Source organism: Coptis chinensis, chromosome 2 (genome assembly GCF_015680905.1).
Source record: "Coptis chinensis isolate HL-2020 chromosome 2, ASM1568090v1, whole genome shotgun sequence".
NCBI classification, from domain to species: Eukaryota; Viridiplantae; Streptophyta; class Magnoliopsida; order Ranunculales; family Ranunculaceae; genus Coptis; species Coptis chinensis.
The window spans coordinates 31,463,773-31,484,075 of NC_141457.1; the positions used below are offsets into that span (position 1 = coordinate 31,463,773).

At 39.3% G+C, this 20,303-nt stretch overlaps 1 protein-coding gene across 1 annotated transcript; it reads left to right on the forward strand.

Moving 5' to 3' along the window:
- Nucleotides 1-3,577: 3,577 nt before the first annotated feature.
- Nucleotides 3,578-6,341, forward strand: LOC147515783 (uncharacterized). The gene is made up of 6 exons (XM_086593047.1): nucleotides 3,578-3,755; nucleotides 3,865-4,053; nucleotides 4,438-4,766; nucleotides 4,876-5,287; nucleotides 5,330-5,512; nucleotides 6,217-6,341. The coding sequence occupies exons 1-6, from the start codon at nucleotides 3,578-3,580 to the stop codon at nucleotides 6,339-6,341; spliced, it is 1,416 nt and encodes a 471-aa protein (XP_086449173.1).
- Nucleotides 6,342-20,303: the final 13,962 nt, after the last annotated feature.

Here is a 20,303-nt window from a genome sequence, read left to right on the forward strand (position 1 = left end):
ACTTGCATGGCCTAGAAATGCTCTAATGTCATGGACAGTCTGTGGTATAGGTAGAGACGCTATCTTATCTAATTTGGCCTTATCTACTTCAATGCCCTCACTAGATACAATATGCCCTAGCACTATTCCTTTTTTAACCATGAAATGACATTTTTCCCAATTTAAAACCAGACTCTTCTCTTCACATCGTGTCAAAACCTTAGATAGGTTAGACAGGCAATCATTGAAAGAGTCTCCATAGATAGAAAAATCATCCATGAAGTGCTCTACCATGTCACTAAATATGTGAAGCATACACCGCTGGAAGGTACCGGGGGCATTACAAAGGCCAAAAGGCATTCATTTATAGGCATATGTTCCAAAAGGACATGTTAAGATAGTTTTTTCTTGGTCATCAATATCAATAATAATCTGAAAATAGCCAAAGTAGCCATCTAAAAAACAATAATAAGCATGACCAGCTAGACGTTCGAGCATCTGATCTATAAATGGTAAAGAAAAATGATCCTTTTGTGTCATGGCATTTAAATGTCTGTAATGAATACAGATTCTCCATTTCATAGGAACACGCATGGAAACATATTCGCCCTTAGCGTTACACACCATGGTAACCCCCGATTTCTTAGGAACTACATGAATGGGACTTACCCATTCGCTTCCGGAGATTGGGTATATGATACCCACATCGAGTAACCGTAATATTTCGTCCCTGACCACCTCTTTCATGGCAGGGTTCAAGCGACGCTGTGGTTCACGAGAAGTCTTTGCATTATTCTCCAAATGGATACGATGTGTGCATACATTAGGGTCAATCCCCTTAATTTCATCTAAGGACCAACCAATCACTTAACGATGATCCTGAATCACCCTAATCAAACGTTCCTCTTCATCCGCATACAACAATGAAGATATAATTACCGGATGACTACCATCCGGATCAAGTTGAATATATTTCAACTCAGAAGGAAGAAGTTTAAGGACAGGGGTGAGTGGAATGTCGATAAAGGATTCTGGAGGGTCCTCATCTTGAGTAGTGAAGACTTGGTTAGGTAGCAGGTCTTCAAACTCAGTAGAAGGAGCAACAGAAGGGTTTACGATAGGAGTAGACTCGAAAATGGCATTGACTTCCTCTATGTAGGAGTCATCCTCAAAATCTGAACTTCCGGAAGAAAGGAATTTATACATCTGGTTTTCTGGAAATGTGTTATTAAAATAGTCTTGAGCTAAGCTCTCGATCATGCTAACCTCCCCATCTATAGATGAATTTGGTAACTATTTCATCATTTTAAAAACATTTACCTCAACAGAAAGGTGGCCAAAAGACATGGACATCGAACCATCGTGGCAGTTTATAAGTGCGTTGGCAGTTGCCAAGAAATGACACCCTAAAATGATCAGAACAGAGTCGTTAGCGACTTTTGTATCGAGGATACCAAAATCAGCAGGATAGTAGAAATCCTGAACCTTAACAAGCACGTTTTCAACCATACCCTTATGATACTTAATAGACCGATCAGCTAATTGTAATGTCATTTTAGTAGGTTGCATCTCCTGCAGACCTATTTGTTTATATAAATAATACGGGAGTAAGTTAACACTCGCCCACAGGTCTAATAGCGCGGGCGTTGTGTGGGAATCTCCTAAGGTGCATTGTACAGTAGGACGACCAGGGTCCTTGTACTTAACGATTCCATTATATTCGGATAAAATTGGAAACTGTTCAGTTAAAAAGGCATCTTTAGAAAATTTAGCATGGTGAGGTAACTTTTTAATCGATTCAAGAAAGGGTAGGTTTATCTTTAGATTTTTGAAAACTTCCCTAATCTCATCAAAATCCGTATCCTTGGTTAACATGGCTAATCTCTGGGGAAATGGTGGTTTCTCTCTATATTTAGCATATGGATCAACAGGATATTTAACCTTGGCCTTTTGTTTCTTAGGTTGTGGTTTAACTGGTACCTCTACAGGGGTAGGATCTTCAGTTACTACTTCGGTATCTAGTAAAATATTCGGTGTAGGGACTATTTGTGGGGTAACTACATGCATAGTTATGGTGTTATCAACCACTCTGCCAGAACGGAGAGTGGTGATGGCATTTAGCTCACCTAAGTTTCCATTTTCATTACTAGTATTACTGTTTACCTCAAAGGCTGTGTTTGGTGCTTTAGGATTAGGTATCGCTTGACCTGGAAACACACCTTTTGGTTGTACTTTATCTTGGGTTAACTTCTATAAGGAAAGTTAAATGGACTGTAAAATCTATTGTTGGGTTTGCATAAAGGCGTCAAAACGATCCTGTTGTGGAGGAGTGGTTATTACAGGTTGAGTGACATGAACTATGTCACCTTAATTATTAATGGGTGGGTTGTGATAGTTATTATTTACCAGAACGATACCTCTATTAGCATTATAATTATTATTGTTATAATTATTATAATTACCTTGTCCTTGTCATTGTCATGGTGGAGCTTGGTTGTAATTGTTTGTTAGCCTAACATTTTGATTATTATACCCTAGATGTGTAACTTGTTGATTATTTCTCCAACTGAAGTTGGGATTTTGTCTCCAAGGGGCATTAGGAATAGGATAGCTATTAATGGAGCAAACATTATCTGGTTGTGATGGTTGTTGTTCATAGGCAAGATGAGAATAGGAGTCGAGATGCTCAGGACTCAAATAGAAATTACATGGAATAGAGTTGACATTCATGATGGGGGTAGGCTTTTGTTGAATAGAAATAACTTCTACCTTTTCAATGAGAGATTCAATTAAAGTTTTAAGCTATGGATCGGGTTTAATCTCAAACATACCAGCAGCCTTAACTGTTGAAGAAGAACTAGCGGAGCGGGGGATATCGTCACTACCCTCCCAGTTATTATTATGCTTTGTTTGATCTTCTAAAAACCTATAAGCCTCTGAGGCTCCTTTACTGAGGAAACTACCTTCATTCATTATATCAAAGACCTCTTTATGGTGGTGTAAAAGTCCATTGAAAAAGGCATGAACTAATGTGTCTTTCACAAGGTTATGATGTGGACACTCTATAAGAAGATCAGTGAAATGATTCTAGGCCTTTGAAAAGGATTCATGAGGATTCTAGTGGAAAAAATGAATCTTAGAAAACATTTCATCTGTCTTCAGTGGTGGATAAAAATGTTCCATAAACAATTGAACAAGTTTGGCCCATGAGTCTACAGAATTAGGCGCTTGGGCAGTTAACCAAGACGCCACCTTATCGGCTAGGGTGAAAGGAAACACCCTCATTTTAATTTGTTCTGCACCTACCGTAAGATGATGGAATGCGGTAAGGACTTGTTCAATCCTACGCATATGCTGATAAGCTTTTTCATGGTCTAACCCATAAAAAACTGGTAACAAATTATATATAGTTTTACCTACGAATAAATAATTAATCTGAAATGTAAGTAAAACTAAATGCAATTTTACGCTAATTTATCAAAGATTCTACTCTTGTTATCAATGTAATATTTGGAGTAGAGAATTTGTTCCACTCCTAGTTCGTTTAGATGTGAAGTTTCCTAGTTTATGTATTCTAACAAAATCGTGAGATGCTCTTATGGTTGCTGTTAACAATGCCCTTATGGTTGATGTTAACAATGAGAGTCAAACTGCTGAGATGAGATCGAGTAGTGGTGAACAGGAACAGAGAGTTTCTAACTATCAGCGTCAAAATGAGGAATGTCATCAAGGAAACCAGAATAGTATTCAACTAGTATCACCTGGTAGAGTTGAATGTACCTATCAAGGGCAAGCGGAACCACGCAAATGAGCTGAATTTGACAGTAGTGCAATCCCCTATACAGCAAGGCAGGCCAATACACCCTAAAACTGGAGTGTTTACAGCTGAGAGGAATATCTTTGATGAGTTGGCTAATATGGAAGAGGATGATCTCTCGGATGCTGAACCAGAGCTGTTTAGTGATACGCAGTCCACTCCTATTCCATTAAGAGTGATGCCAGAGAGTACTGCAGTCCTAACAAAAGCTCAGAAAAAAAGGAACACAGAGCAGCAGACATTATCTAGGAAGAGAGGTAAGGGAAGGGCTAAAAGGCGTGGAAAGAGGCGGGGCCATTAAACCAATCCTTTATCAATGATCAGGGTGTGTAGTTGGAATATAAGGGGTTTGAATGATCACACGAAAGAAAAAAACTTAAATAAGTTTATCTTGGAAAATTAGATTAGTTGCATGGGTTTGTTGGAAACAAAAGTGAAGATGGAGAAGTATCTCACTATTGTGGATATGGTTTGCCCCTCATGGGAAATCATACATAATTATTCGAGTGATGAACATGGAAGAATATGAATTATATGGGATACATGCATTTTGGATGTACATAGAGAGGTGGAAGGGGACCATTTATTACATTGTAAGGTTCATAGTCTACAGCATGGGTTCTATTTTTTCTTAACCATAGTTTATGCGAGTAATAAGAGTCATGAGAGGCTCATTTTGAGGGAGGAGTTGAAGTTGATAGGTGCTGGAATTCACGGAGCTTGGTGTGTGATGGGAGACTTTAACAATGTACTATTTTCACATGAAAGAGCGGGAGATAGGGCTGTTCACCCAAGGGAGACTCTTCCTTTTGCCAATTGTCTAAATATAGCAGGGCTGTTTGATCATGCATCAACTGGATGCTTTTACACATGGAACAACGGTGGGGATAAAATAAGGAAGTGGTCAAAGATTGATTGTTATCTTGTTAATGTGTCTTGGACGTCCATTCCAGTAGCAACTAAGGTGGAGGTATTAACCCAAGGGCTCTCTGATCATTGCCCGTTGGTTCTATTTTTTTTTGGAAACTTTTCGAAGAAACCCTCCCTTTCGATTTAGTAATGTTTGGACAATGAATTAGGATTTTGTGCCTACTGTAAGAGCATGTTGGGAAATAGCTGATCATGGGAGTCCTCCATTCATGTTAACAAGGAATCTCAAATATTTAAAAGGTGTGCTAAAAGGGTGGGCAAGATCTGTCAGTAATGATACCCAGAAAATGGTGGCGGACACAAGAAGTGAACTGAAAGAGATTCAAGAAAAGCTCAATAGTAACCCTTTAGAACTTACTCTTAGCGCACAAGAGTTTTCTCTAAGGGAGAAGCTGTGTCACCTATTCAAGATGGAGGAAGCTGAATGGTACTATAAAACAAACATTGATTGGCTAAGCTTCAGGGATAAGTGTAGTGCGTTTTTCTTCAATACTCTGAAGGAAAAACATATAAGAAATAATGTATGGAGTATCACATATGCGCAAGGAATCAGAAGAGAAGGTAAATAACTAGTGGCTGAAGCTTTTCTGGAGTATTATAAAGAGTTACTTGGGGTGTCATCACCAACTTATTGTGACACTGAGTTTCTGAATGGAGTACATGTTGCTGAGGTCGATCATGGTACACGTCAGTCTTTAACTTTCCCTATAAGTGACCTGGAGATCAAAGAAGCACTGTTTGCGATGGGAGACAACAAGGCACCAGGACCAGATGGGTTTAACGCTTGTTTTTTTTTAAGAAAAGCTAGGATGTTATTGGCGATGATTTCACTAGAGCTGTTAAGTATATTTTCAGCCATAAGCATATCTCAGGAGGTATAAACTCTACTTTTCTGTGTCTTATTCCGAAGATGAAAAATGCCTCGCATATTGCTTCCTTTTGGCCTATCGCATGTTGTAACATTGTTTATAAATATGTATCAAAAGTACTAATAAACATAATGAAGGGTTGCATTTCATCTTTGGTATCAAGCCCCCAATTTGCATTTATTCCTAGACGATCGATTCAGGACAATCTTTTGATGGCCCATGAACTGCTGCGAGGGTAATCAAGGTAGAATGGGCAGAAAAGATGTGCAATAAAGCTGGACATTCAGAAAGCTTATGATTATGTATCTCGGTTAGCGCTAGAAACAATTCTACACAACTTCGAGTTCCCACCCTTATTCATAGAATGGCTTCAAATGTGCTATACTTCGCCGTACTTCTCAGTGATGGTAAATGAGATTCCTGAAGGATATTTTCAAGGGAAGAGAGGTTTAAGATAGGGAGACCCTGTGTCCCCTTATCTGTTCGTGCTAGTCATGGAGATTCTGAGTGCACTACTTCTTCAAGGATTGCAGTCTCGGAAAATTTCAGGCCATTCAAAGTGTAAAAAGCTGGAGATATCTCACTTATGTTTTGCTGATGATGTGCTCCTTTTCTGTAAAGGTAACATGGATTCTATTATGGCTGTGAAGGATATCTTGCAATTTTTCTCTGAAGCTACAGGACTTCAGCTCAGTAATGCAAAGACAACTCTTCTAACTGGAAGTATGACTGAAGCGGAAGGGTGAGAATTAGCGAAAGCTATGAACATCTCTCTTGTAACCCCACCAGTCACTTACTTGGGGCTGCCACTTACGGCTACAAGATTAGGGATAAAAGAATGCTTGCCACTCATAGAGAAGATCACCGGAACAATTTCAAACTGGAAAAATAAGGATTTGAACAAGGCAAGCAAAGTGCAACTTGTGAAGTCTATGCTTTCATCATTTCAGACTTATTGGGCAACAACCTTTGTTCTCCCTAGAGCAGTGCTGGATAAAGTAGCCAAGTTGTGTAACATATTCATCTGGGCAAGACCAAGTATGGCGAAAAAAATGCACCATGCAAGCCACGCTACTCTCAGACATGACAAAGAGCAAGGAGGACTTGGACTGGTGGATCCTTGTGTTTGGAATCAAGCTGCATATTATGGATTAGTGGTGAAATTACCCCAAAAAACTGATTGTTTATGGGTTAAGTGGTCTTGGGAGCACCGCATCAAGAAGAATCCTTTTTGGACCATGAAAATCCCTCAGGACTGTTCATGGGTGTGGCGAGGGATCCTAAAGAATAGAGAAAATGCTTGGAAGTATGTCAGATACAACATAGCGAATGGCAATGGGATGAGTTTTTGGCATGACCCATGGTGTGCAGGCCCTTTCATCTTTAATCCTGATGCAAGGTTACTCCTGACTGATGTAGTGCCAATGGATGTGCTAGTCAGTTTAGTGATTGTAAATGGGCAGTGGGCAAGGAATATCATCGATCTACCTGAATGTGAGGTGAAGATGTGGATCATGAACACAGAGATTAACTCGTACATCTCGGAGGACTAAGTCACTTGGGGGCCCATCGAGTTCAGGAATGTTTTATGTGTCCTCTACCTATGCAACCTTAAAGAATGTCAGAAGTAAAGTAAAATGGTACAAGATTGTCTGGGGAAAGTTGTCGGTGCCTAAGCATTCCTTCACCTTATGGCAATTATTTTCAGGATCGCCACCAACCCAAAACAGATTAATGGCAAAAAAAAATGATTGGATACTCGCGATGTTGTCTCTGTGATTTACATGAGGAAAGTTCGGCGCATCTTTTCTTTGAGTGTTCTTATTCGCAACTGGTGTGGAGCAGTTTCAAAGAGGCGATGGGGTTACCAGGAAGAGTTCATAATTCACATGAAGAATGGTATTACATCATGTGAGTTTGCAGACCAAAATCTATGGCCTCTGAAGTGTTGAGAGCGCTAACCTATGCCGCAGTGCAAGCTATTTGGAATGAGAGGAATTGGAGGTTAAAGAGGAAGCGGTTCTTCAGTGTTGATTCAGTGAGCATGAAGGCTTTAAACAACATGAAATTGTACCTGGGGAAATCATTGGAAGCAGTAAAGGATGATGTTGCTATGCGAACAGTTTTGACAAAGTTAGGGATCGGTGTTAATTTCATGCAGAGAGAGAATCAGTGGGTCAAGTGGAAGAAACCTGAAAATGCCATTCCTGTCCTTAACACGGATGGATCACTACAACAGGGTAAAGCAGGATACGGAGGGGCATTAAGAGATTGAAATGGAAAGGTTCTCATGGCGCTATGTGGAAACTCTACAAGACACTCAGTCTTACATCAGGAGTTACTTGGGGTCCTAAAAGGCCTCGAAGGAGTGACCAAAATGAACATAAAGGAGGTGGTAGTGTAGTCTAACTCACTGAGGGTGATACATATCTTGGAAAAGCGGGAAGCTCCACCTTGGTATTGTGAGAATCTAGTGGCTCAGATTGGGTGCGAAAAAGAAAAATTTAAAGAGGTCTAGTTCCAGCATGTGTTAAGAGAAGGAAATCAGGTTGTGAATTACCTATCAAGAATTAGTAGTACTTGTAGTACTCATAGTACAGACTGTTGTAACCAATGAATGTACTTTATCTCCCCCATGGATAAAAAACTTAGTGAATTGATTAAGGGGGATAAAGAAGGAAAGTTGTACTTGAGATTTTGTCATTAATAAAAGGTTGGGGTCCCCTTAACCCCTAGTTGTGGAAAAAAAATCGTGAGAGTATTGAATTTGAAATTTAACTAAGATGGTGAATTAACTAATCAAGATGTGATAAATGAAATGATGACAATTCAATATTAAGATGACAATATGAGAAGGAATTAGGGGAATTTGATTCCACCTTGATTCGACTTACTAAACTAGCATATAATTTGTTGTAATCTAAATCTTTATGTTTTCACATAAAGGTTGGGTATTTCTAATCCCTAATTATTCATGGTAATCTCTACCAACTAATAACTAGTATGTGAAAAAATCGAACCCATTCTCATGGTGAACTAATTACTTTCCAGAGTAGAATAGAAAATTACAACTATATCTATGCTAACAAAAATCAAGTCATCATCAAGGCTTCCTCAAACCCCTCTAATGGGGGTTTAGCCTTGAGTCATTAAACTGTCATTTCTGGAATAAGAACAATAAGAACAAGACATTCTTGAATGAATAACAATTACTTTATTAATCTAATGAACAATAGTCTAATGATTCAAAATGAATTGAAACTGAATTAAACTAATTTAGAACTTGAGTTTATGACTAACTAATTATGAAATTAAGATAAACTAAAGCTAACCAAGTATTGAATTATAAACTAAGTTGAAATGTAAAGCTAATTTTTTATTATAAAACTAAATCTGATTCTAAATAAAACTCATTATGTTCTGTTCTAAAAAGTAATTACTTGGATATAAAACTAATTCGTTATCTAAAAACTAATTTCTTTAGAGTTAAGTCTTATTCCTCTTTATATAGAAGAGGCTAGATCCACAATTTCATGCATGAGCTTAGGAGCCATGTTTTGGACCGGAAAATCGAGCCCAAAACATCATTACTTCAGTCCACAAAAGGGTTTTTAGCTGGAAATGACTTCAATAGCCTTTTCATCCATTTTTGCTCCTCTGATTGGGTCAAGGCTTGGACCATTAGAAATCTCATTCTAAGTCGATTGTTTTGACATAAGGTAGGCACAATTCTAAGATCTGAGTCCAAAGATACGGCATTCGGAAGTTCTACTGACTTTTGTGTGCTATTTCTGTCCGCGTTGACTTTTACTTTTCAGCTTTGACCGAGCTTTAAAAAGGCTTTTTCTCCTTGAATCTTTGCCTTTAATCATAGAACTTCTTAGCAACCAATATTTGCTCCTTTCTAGTGCAAAAGTGAATTCGACTCCAATGCCTGAAATACCCAAGAACACGATAATAGTACTAGCTCTTACTTATTAATCACATAATTGGTCAAAAAGTAATATTGTTAAATGGTTAAAACTATAATTTTGGGCTCTTATCAATATGTATAGTACTTAGCAGTTGTTAACCGCTCTAATTATATGAGTTTATCATGCATTTATTAGTGATTTATGTATAAAACATCTCATATTACTCGTCTATCGTTTTGTTAAGGAAAGTGTTTATATAGTACATGTGATACAGAGAGACTCTATTTTTGTACTAGTTAATTCAATCATTTGCTTTGTACTAGTTTTTATAGTACATGGGATGAATGGAAATGGTGATTTTGAGGTGTCGGATGGTTATTATGGAAGTTTTGCTAGGTAATTGGCAGACCGGGAAGGATGCACCTTTGGTGTACCAGTTATCGTGTCCATGGTAAACGCTGGGTAGCCAAGTGCGGAGCAGATAACTGCTGAAAGCATCTAAGTAGTAAGACCACCCTAAGATGAGTGCTCTCCTATTCCGACTTCCCCAGAGGTCTCTATTGATTGTAGGTGAAAATACCTTAAGAATTAAAATATCAATATTGACTTTGCCACGATCTATAGCCGTAGCAAAAATAGCATATCCCACGGACCAAAACTGTTGGAAAAATTAACCTTTCCCCACGGCCCAAGATCGTCGCTATTGGTAGGTTTTATCGACGGTCATGACTGTGGGCAGACTATTTCTTTTCCGACGCACAAAAAGCCCACGGTCCTGCGACGGTCCAAAACAATGGGAAAAGAGCTTTTCCCATGGTTTTGGACCGTGGCATAAAACCTATTTTCTTGTAGTGTAACATCTGCTTATCAGATGTGTTGGGGCATTTCTCTGTGAAGAGATCGTCTGCAATGAACTTTAGTTTGCAGGTCGTAAATGGGAAGTCTGCTGTGATTGTGGGGGTGAGTAAGGAGGAATAGGGGCATAGGCCATTGTTGGTTGTGGGTAATTACACCCCCTCTGGGTGTGAGATGAATACCGGTTCTGTAAAGTGGGATGGTATGTAGTTATTTTGTAGGTTGTATGTAAGTATTGTATGTTATGTTGTATGTTCTAATACTTTTGTTTGCTTTTGTATATAGGTTGCCATTTGGGGTCGTCCCAGGCTTGACATTATAGAAAAGTTTGCTTGTTTGAGTTGGGAGGAGAAACGAGCTTTCTTGGGGGAGGTTGCTCACTATTTTAAAAAGCGTAGAAGGGAGAAGATCAACCGAAAGAAGGTGGAGCAAAAGAAAAGGGCTCGTAAGCTCATTTTTTACATCTTTGATTCTAGCTCGGTCGCTGAGATGGAGAGGGAGAGCCAAAAGAGGGCACCTGTTTCTAGAGTGAGAACGGCTGGAGGAGCTGCTGATAGCCATTTTGCTCCTAGACATGCTGAGGGGGGTGATGGTGACTGATCTGGTTGTGGTGCAAGTGGAAGTGCTGGGGGAGCTAGTGATGCTCCTGTTCCTTTTCGGAGGCCTCAGCTGAAAAGGCGCTCTGAGGTGGTTGAGTCGGAGGGGGCGAAGAGGTCTCGAACTGAGTCTGAGGAACGACCTAGTGTTGGGGAAGGTCGTATGTCTTTAGGTCGGGCTCCTTTGAAGAAGATGAATCTGAAAGAGTTGGCTGTTGATGGGGACAGGCTCCAGCTGGAGACTGGGAAGGATTTAGGGGCGAAACTGAGAGATATGGATCGCTCCTTGTGCTTCGTAAGTGTTCATCCAATCTGTGTTTCTGCTTTGTTAGTATTTTTCCGATCTGACTTATTTTGTTAGTTTGTCAGGTTTTGGCCATGTATAGGAAGCTGAGGGAGATGGCCACTATCTCCGACCTGTACAAGAAATAGCTGGATGCAGCCAAGGAGGCTTATGACAAGTTAGTGGTTGTGCAATAGGTGGAGAGGGCTGAAGTGTCAGGGTTGAGGTTGCAGGTCGGGGACCTAGCTGGGAAGGTGGCTTTGCTGCAACCAACACTTGATGTTTCTAAGGTGGAGGTTTAATATTAGGTTAATGAGACCAAATGAGCGCAGGACGTTGCTAAAAGAGCTCAAAAATAGTACAATGACCTGGTCAATTTGGTTGAGAGTGGGGATGTTTACGTTCTAGTGGATGACTATATGGAACTAGAATGTAAATACAAAACCTTCAAGAGGTCGGTCAAAAGTGGGGCTGTAACAGTAGCTGTGGATAGTGTTGTTGTAGATGCTAGTAGATGACCTGATCTACTGTCCAACCTTGGTGCTGCTCCTGCTGCTCAACCCATTAAAGATGTTGCCACCGAAGTACTGAATGCAAGTGGTGATCCGGCCAGCAGCTCTGTTGGTGAATAAGGCTGCCAACTGGATACCTTGAATGTGGAGAATCTTCCTTGTGTCAATTGATTTTATTCTTCTTGTAAGTTGTTTTGATGATGGATGAACTATATTTTCTTACTTGCTGTGTTTGATACTGATAACTGATATTGACAATTTTGATTTTTGATAGGGGTACTGAGGTAGTTTTCTCAGGATAACCTGGGGGCCTCTAGTATCTAACCAAATTTTGTAAGAAGTAAAATATTTAAATTACTTACTTGTTCTGCATTGTTATATGATGACTTGTGTTGCATAGTAGTAGGCTTGACGACCTGTTGACCTATGGTAGATCGTAATGTTAGAAGGTCGTGATTGTTTGGTTCACGACCTGATGAGATGAGCATAGTTATCACTTAGGTCTCCTCGTGTGTGTTGACTAGGTCGTTAATTTCGGGAAAACTTCTTATTGACTTATAACTAGCCTTTGAATGGTAGTTATAGATGAGCCAAACTTAACCCTTTTGGAAGGCCTTAAGTTTGCTTTGGGTCCTTTTGGGGGTCCCTTATGTTTGTATTTGACTGATAATTGCATGGCAATTACAGTTGGATCATGTTTAACCCTAGCGTTGGTATTAAGTTGATTTAGGGTCCTTTTGGGAGACCTTGGATTGGATTTGATTGGTAATTAACTACTGCGTGGTAATCATAGTTGAGTCATACTTAACTCCGGCTTTGGTAAACGACCTGACATTGTGATGTCCCAGATCGGGTAGCTTAGTGCAAGATGTGTGGTACTCATGTAATGCGAAGATGGCATTTGTATGCGAAATGCTGATGAAATTTTATTTAGATTAGTTGATACATCTGGAGAAAACTTATTGATAAAAATGCTTGAGGAGAGCTGTATTCCAAGGTCGGGGGAGAATATCACCGAGCTGAGTTTTGATCCAGTATTCTCAATTTCCATCGACTTTGTTAACAATGTAAGGGCCTTCCCATATTGGGCTGAGTTTGGCTGGAGCTAGTGTCTTTTTGAGGACTAGGTCACCAGCTTGGAAAGATCTTGGGAGGACTTGCTTGTTGTAAGATCGTTGGATTGTTTGGTGGTACCGAGTTAGGGATATTACAGCTATTTCCTTTCGTTCTTCGAGGAGATCGACTTCTTTTGCCAAGATGTTGTCGTTGTCTCCTGATTCGACGATGTCAGATCATGTAGTTGTGATTATGAGTTCTGATGGTATGACTGCTTCTGTTCCAAAGCAAAGTGAGAAAGGAAATTCATTGGTACTGGCTCTTGCTATTGTTTTGTATGCCCATAGAATGTTCTCGAGTTGTTCTGGCCATTGGCTTTTCTTGCTCTCCAACTTCTTTTGGAGATTTTCTTTGATTGATTTGTTGGCAGCCTCTGCTTGACCGTTGCTTGGTGCATATCTAAGTATAGAAAATGCTTGAATGATGCACCATTTTTGTAGAAATGCCTTGACTTGTGAGCCAGCAAATTTGGTTCTGTTGTCCATGACAAGGGTGTAGGGTAGACCAAATCTTGTGATGATATTGGTCCATATGAAGTTGATGACATGAACTTTTTTGACTTGAACTAGTGGAATTACTTCAACCCATTTGGTGAAGTAATCTGTGGCTGCTAGGACATATTTGAGTCATGTTTTCTTTTGTTGGATGAATGGTCCCATGATATCTAGCCCCCACATATGAAAGGGCCATAGGCTGGCCATGTTGATCAACTCTCGTGCTGGACTTAGGTGGTTGTGTCCAAATGTTTGACATTGGTGGCATTTGAGAACGTACTTCTTTGCCTTGATATGCATGCCTGGCCAATAATACCTGATAAGAGTCCAAAACTGTAGTTTTAACCCTGTAACAGTCATACTTTTAGACCAATTATGTGAGTAATAATTAAGAGTTAACACTGATTACGTGTTTTTATGCATTTCAGGCTTCAAAGTCCATTATGTGCAGAAATGTGCCACTTTAGCGAGATAAATGAGCAAAGGTAGGTTGCCAAGGAGTTTGGTGATTAAAAGCCAATTTTCAAGAAGACAAAGCCTCTGTAAAGCCCGGTCAAAAGATGAAAAGTCAAAGTCTACGCGGGCAGAAATAGTGCACAAAGTGAACAGAACTTCCGAAGACTATATCTTTGGACTCAGACCTCGGAATTGGGCCTACCTTATGTCAAAACGACCGGCTCGGAAAGAGATTTCCAATGGTCTAAACATTGACCCAATCAGAGGAGCAGCAGTGGACAAAAAGTCTGTTGAAGACAACTGCAGCTGAAGAGGCCTTTTTGGACTGAAAGAATTGGGTTTTGGGCCTGATTCTCTGGCCCAAAACATGGCTCCAAGCCCATGAACGATTTTTGGATCTAAAAGTATAAAAACCAAAGCTTAACTCTTTGTTAATGGTAGATAGTTAGAGGTAGCTAGTTAGACCTAAAACTATAGATAATTATAGATCTAGTTTTCATGTAATAAAATTAAGTTTAGTTTAAATTCAATTCTTGTTTTAGATTAAACTCTTAGAATCATTATTCTTAATTAGTTTGATTAATAAAATAGCTAGTTTGTCAATTTTGATTCTTGTCATTTACAATTGTGTAGATCTAAATTCCCTTATTACGTAGATAGCTAGACTTAGATTAGTTAGATTATTAATTTAGTATTTGAATCATTGTTTTATTATTCATAAGATTAATAAAATAGTGTTCTCCATAAGTTAGTTTCATTTCCATTAATTGTTTAGTTTCAATTCGTAGATTCAATTAATTGTCATTATTAGTTTAATTCAATTATTGCATTAGTAGTTTTGAATTGGATTTAAACAAGCAAAGTTTCAATATTTATATCATGTCTTGTTTGAATTCCATTGGGAATGATAGCGTGATGATTCTCGGCTAAACCCCCATTAGAGGGGGTTGAGAAGCCTTGATGAAAGCTTGATTCCGATTATCGTAGAGTCGTCATAATTTCCTTTCCACTCTAGAAATGATTAGTTCACCATGAGAATTGGTGTAATCGTTCACATCCTAGTTATGAATTGGTAGAAATGCCATGTGTAATTAGGGATTAGGAGTAACCATGTTGTTCTGCGAAGCAGTTCAATTCGGATTACGACGATTCGTTGTTAGTAGGAGTAAGTCGAGTTAAGGTGGAATCAATCCCCCTCTAACTCCTTATCATAGAATCAACGTAGCATTCCCATAGTTGTTCTAATAGTCGACTAGTTGCATCTTGTGGGTAGTTGCATCGTAGTCTAGTTGCCCTTTCGTAAATCTCTCATTAGACTTTAAGTAGAGTAATTAGACTAGAAAACACAGCATGTGGAAGGACTAGGAGTGGAACGAACTTCCTACTCCACTATATCTCATAGGATTGAGAGTAGAATCTTTGATAAAATATAGACTCGTAAGATAGTTTTAGTTTACTTACGTTTTGAGTTCATCGTTCATTTCTTAGGTAAACTACAATTTTTATGTTTTATCAAATGGCGCCACTGCCATCTTAGTTTCATATTCGCATTGTTTTCGTAGTATAAGTACTTTTCTTAAAGTCCCATTAAACCCACCCACCCTTGTTTGATTCATACTGTGGTTGTCCGTTTCAGCATTGAAAAGTTCCGCGAAAAAATACACGGAGCGCAACCGCACCTAAAGCGAGCGCACCTGCGCCCATACGCCTGGAACCTTGAGCCCGACCCGCCCCCATCTCGAGCGTGACCCGCCCTAAAACACTGTAGCTTGGAGTTACACGGAGCGACCGCGCCTAAAGCGAAACCAGCCGGCAAGCGGAACTTTTGCCGCATTTCCACAGGTTTGATTCGAACTTCGATTTTTCAAGTTTTTCAGTGTTCTAACTAGTTATATACACTGAACACGCGTAAACAAGACGTAATTCATAAGTGAAGCAAGGACGCAATCAGGTATTCCTTTCTTCCACACCTCGCATCTCCTGTTAGAGGTTTCTACTAGTATATCAGAATTGTTTGGAGTGTTGATGTGTTTAGCTAAATTTGGTCTTAGCCTTGTATGAGATTAAGGTCTGGTCGAAAAAAAACACCGAGCATAATTACACACCAACTTCAACAAACACGCCTATCTAGTATACCACTCATTGCACCTCTAGCTACTATTCCACATACTCTACCTGACACAATGCCCGACGAAGGAGAGACTCCTCTCTCGGACTTTTATAAAGCCTTGAGCGATAGCCCCAAATCTTGCATCGTTCTAGCAAACCCAGTGGGGGATTTCCGAATCCCCCCAAATATTTTTAATTTGTTACCCATTTTTCACAGTTTAGACCATGAAAAACCTTATCAGCACATGCGTAGGATTGAACAAGTCCTAACAACATTCCACCATCCTACGGTTGGTGCGGAACAAATTAAACTCAGGGTATTCCCTTTCACCTTAGCCGATAAGGCGGCGTCTTGGTTAACTGCCCAAACGCCTAATTCTGTGGACTCGTGGGCTAAACTTGTTCAACTGTTTATGGAACATTTTTACCCAACCCTAAAGACGGATGAGATGCTTTCCAAGATTCATTTCTTTCGACAAAATTCTCATGAATCATTTTCGAGGCTTGGAATCGTTTCACCGATCTCCTTATAGAGTCCATCCATCATAACTTAGCAAAAGACACGCGTTAGTTCGTGCCTTTTTCAAAGGACTTCAACATCACCATAAAGAAGTCCTCGACATAATGAATGGGGGTAGTTTTCTAAGTAAAGGAGCCTCGGAGGCTTACAAGTTTTTAGAAGAGCAAACTAAACGCAATAACAACTGGGGGGTAGTGACGATATCCACCGCTCCGCTAGTTCTTCTAATACAGTTAAGGCCGCCGATATGTTTGAAATTAAACACGATCCCGAGCTTAAAACTCTAATCGAATCACTCACTAAAAAGGTAGAGGCCATTTCGCTCAACAAAAGCCTATCCCCGTCATGAATGTAAATTCAAATCCATGTAGTTTACATTGGAGCCCCCTCGAAGATCCCCGACTCCCATCGTCCCTATAGCCTATGAACGGGCTTGTTCCATTAATAGTGAACCTAACCCTTTGGAGACAAAATCCCAACTTTGGTTGGAGAAATAACCAACCCTCACACCTCTCCGTGGTACAATAATCAATATGTTAGGCCAACGCACAGTTTTAACCAAGCTCCACCACGACAAGGACAGGGTCAGGGTAATTTTAATAATTATAACAACCAAGTGCAACCTCGACAAGGTCAAGCACAAGGTCAAGGTAGTTATAATAATTATAATGCTAATAGAGGTATCGTTTGGGTAAATAATAATTATCAAAATCCACCCATAAATAATTCACGCGAAATAGTTCCAGTCACACCACCCGTAACTACTACACCCACACAACCGGATCGTCTTGACACCTTTATACAAGTGAGCCAAAAACTTTTCCAAACCATGGCTCAATCTAACCAACAGCTTCTACAATCCGTTAATAATTTAACCCAACAGTTGGCCCAAGATAAAGCCCAACCCAAAGGTGTGTTGCCAGGTCACGCAATACCTAATCCTAAAACAACAAACACAGCCTTTGAGGTAATCGATAATACTAGTAATGAATATGAAAATGTAGGTGAGCTAAATGTCATCACCACTCTCCGTTCTGGCAGAGTGGTTGATAACAAAGTAACTATGCCTATAGTTACCCCACCAGTAGCCCCTACACCTGCTATTTTACTAGATACCGAAATAGAAACTGAAGAGCCTACCACTGTAGAGGTACCAGTTACAACACAACCTAAGAAATAGAAAGCCATGGTTAAACATCCAGGTGATACCATTGCTAAATATAGATAGAAACCACCGTTTCCACAGAAATTAGCCATGTTAACTAGGGATACAAATTATAAGGAGATTAGGGACGTTTTCAAGAATCTAACTATAAACCTTCCCTTCCTAGAAGCTATTAAAAAGCTACCACACCATGCTAAGTTTCTTAAGGAGTTGTGTACTGCTAGGCGTAAGATAAATATACCAAAAGACACCTTTTTAACAGAACAATTCCCAACTCTATCTGAACATAATGGAATTGTTAAGTACAAGGACCCTGGCCGTCCTACTGTACAATGCACTTTAGGAGATTCCTATACGACGACCGCGTTATTAGACCTGAGGGCTAGTGTTAACTTACTCCCATTTTATTTGTATAAACAAATAGGTCTAGACGAGATGCAACCCACTAAAATGACGTTGCAATTAGCTGATCGGTCTATTAAGTATCCTAAGGGTGTGGTCGAAAATGTGCTGGTAAAAGTTCAGGATTTCTACTATCCGGCTGATTTTGTCATCCTCGATACAGAAGTTGCTAACGACTCTGTCCCGATCATCTTAGGGCGCCCCTTCTTGGCAACTACCAAAGCGCTTATAAATTGCCGCGATGGTAAGATGTCCTTATCTTTTGGCCATCTTGCTGTTGAAGTAAATGTTTTTTAAAAAAAAACACATGTACCCGATTCGTCTATGGATAGAGAGGTTAGCATGATCGAGATTATTTCAACAACACGTTCCCTCATAATCATATGCCCAAATTTCTTTCCTTTGGAAGTTCAGACTCCAACATTTTCATCCCTACACTAGTCGATACACATATTACGGATGAGGATGACATAGATGACTTTCTCAAAGATATAGAGGACTATCATAGTAACGTGTAGATGACCAATCTAGATGAGGAATTCGATGAGTTTCTTAGAGCAGGTGGTGATTCACCCTATAACGAACTACTTTGCACAACATCCACCTTGACTCCCCTCCTTCCACCCTTTCAAAGGAATCTCGAGTTTGCACTCGATCCTTTTGTTTCTTCTGTGCTTCATAATTTTTTAAATCCACCTAGTAAACAAATACTTCAGAAGAACAAACCATTTGACACCTTCATTTTCATACTTGAGACAGTCCCTACTTACACCATGAATAAGTTTTGTGCTAAACCCACATCCACATTGTCTACATGCTTTCCCTCTACAACTTATCCATATCCACCATATTCTCCACTACCATTCACTTTTCCACACTTATTCACTAGGACACCCTCTCGTTCAAAGATGAAAAAGAAGGTGCATGCTAGGTTACGTTATAGGTCTATCCGACTTCGCTGTCAGTTCACTAGGATGCGTCATAGGAAATCTTGGTGCTTGATTATGTTTGGATATGTTTTCTGTGATATTTATTTATGGAATGATCCACAAATATTTCGGTTGTTGATATATGATAAACTGCATGTTCATACATATGCTTAAATAAAGTCTCGAGTATCTGACTATAAACGATTCAATTTTTGTGTTTGGTGCATTTCCTTTCATTTCCAGATATTGGTGAGTGCACCATTAAGGTAACCGGGCCCTCCCTATGGAGTGTGTGCTGTAAGTACCGGATCCTAAGTCCACGTTTAACATAATTCACGTTTTCCACTCTTACATGTTTTCTCGGATTTTTGAGTCATGTTTCCGAGTAATGTTTCTCTATGGGGTGAATTATGTCTTTCTTACTTATTGTTTTTCATTATAAAAGTAAAAAAAAAAAAAATATATATATATATATATATATATATATATATATATATATATATATATATATATATATATATATATATATATATTAAAGAATAAACATAGTAATCTAGAAAGTCTCGAATCGACTTTAAAAGACCATTTTAAAAACAAATTTTCTAAACTTTGTTATAAAAATTTGTTTGGGGGTGGGGTGTTCGAGTTTCCATCCTAGAATGTTTTATGTCCCATTAGAGTTTCGTAGGCCATTTAATTGTATTCCGATTCGGGTTGACATATTCTATGAATTTAGAGTTCATTCGTTCGCATAACGTATGTCATGCACGCACTACGAGGCATTTTACACTATCTTATATGTCATCCATGGTCAGAATAGAGTGTTTTATGGATCATTGGATTGGAAATTCTCTCCTGATCATTTCCATATCTCATTCGCAAAAATCGAACCGGTAACGAAGTGGCAATTTTAGTTTGAAGTTGGGTGAAAAAACGAAAAATTCGACAATTTCGAATTGGGTTTGGGCCCAACCCGCGCGCACCGGCAGCGCACCCGTGCCCTTACCTTTGCCCCAACAGTCGTCCTTCATCTTCTCAAACCACCATTATCAAACAAAAACCAAAACTTCAAAACCTAAATCCAAAAATTAAAAAAGAAACCTAATTAAACCCACGCCCAGATTCAAATCAAGTTCAAATCTTCTCTAAAACCAAACCACCCCCAAATCCACCAACTTACATCACCAAAAACCCACGAAAATTAAAAAATTTAAGCTATCGCACCACCACCACTGGTTGTTTCATTCAGTTGACTTAAATTCCAACCCCCACTACATTCCAAACACCCCAATGGCTCAACAACGTCGAATTTTGCCCGAGCAAGCATTTACTGGCGACCACTTCACGCCGTTTTACG

Excerpts from the sequence above, each read along its gene's own strand:
- LOC147515783 (XM_086593047.1), top strand. The coding sequence starts at position 3,578 with ATGGTTGCTGTTAACAATGCCCTTATGGTTGATGTTAACAATGAGAGT. Across the intron at positions 3,756-3,864 it reads ATCACCTGGTAGAGTTGAAT|CTGAGAGGAATATCTTTGAT; the intron begins GTACCTATCAAG and ends GAGTGTTTACAG. Across the intron at positions 4,054-4,437 it reads GACATTATCTAGGAAGAGAG|TTTATGCGAGTAATAAGAGT; the intron begins GTAAGGGAAGGG and ends TCTTAACCATAG.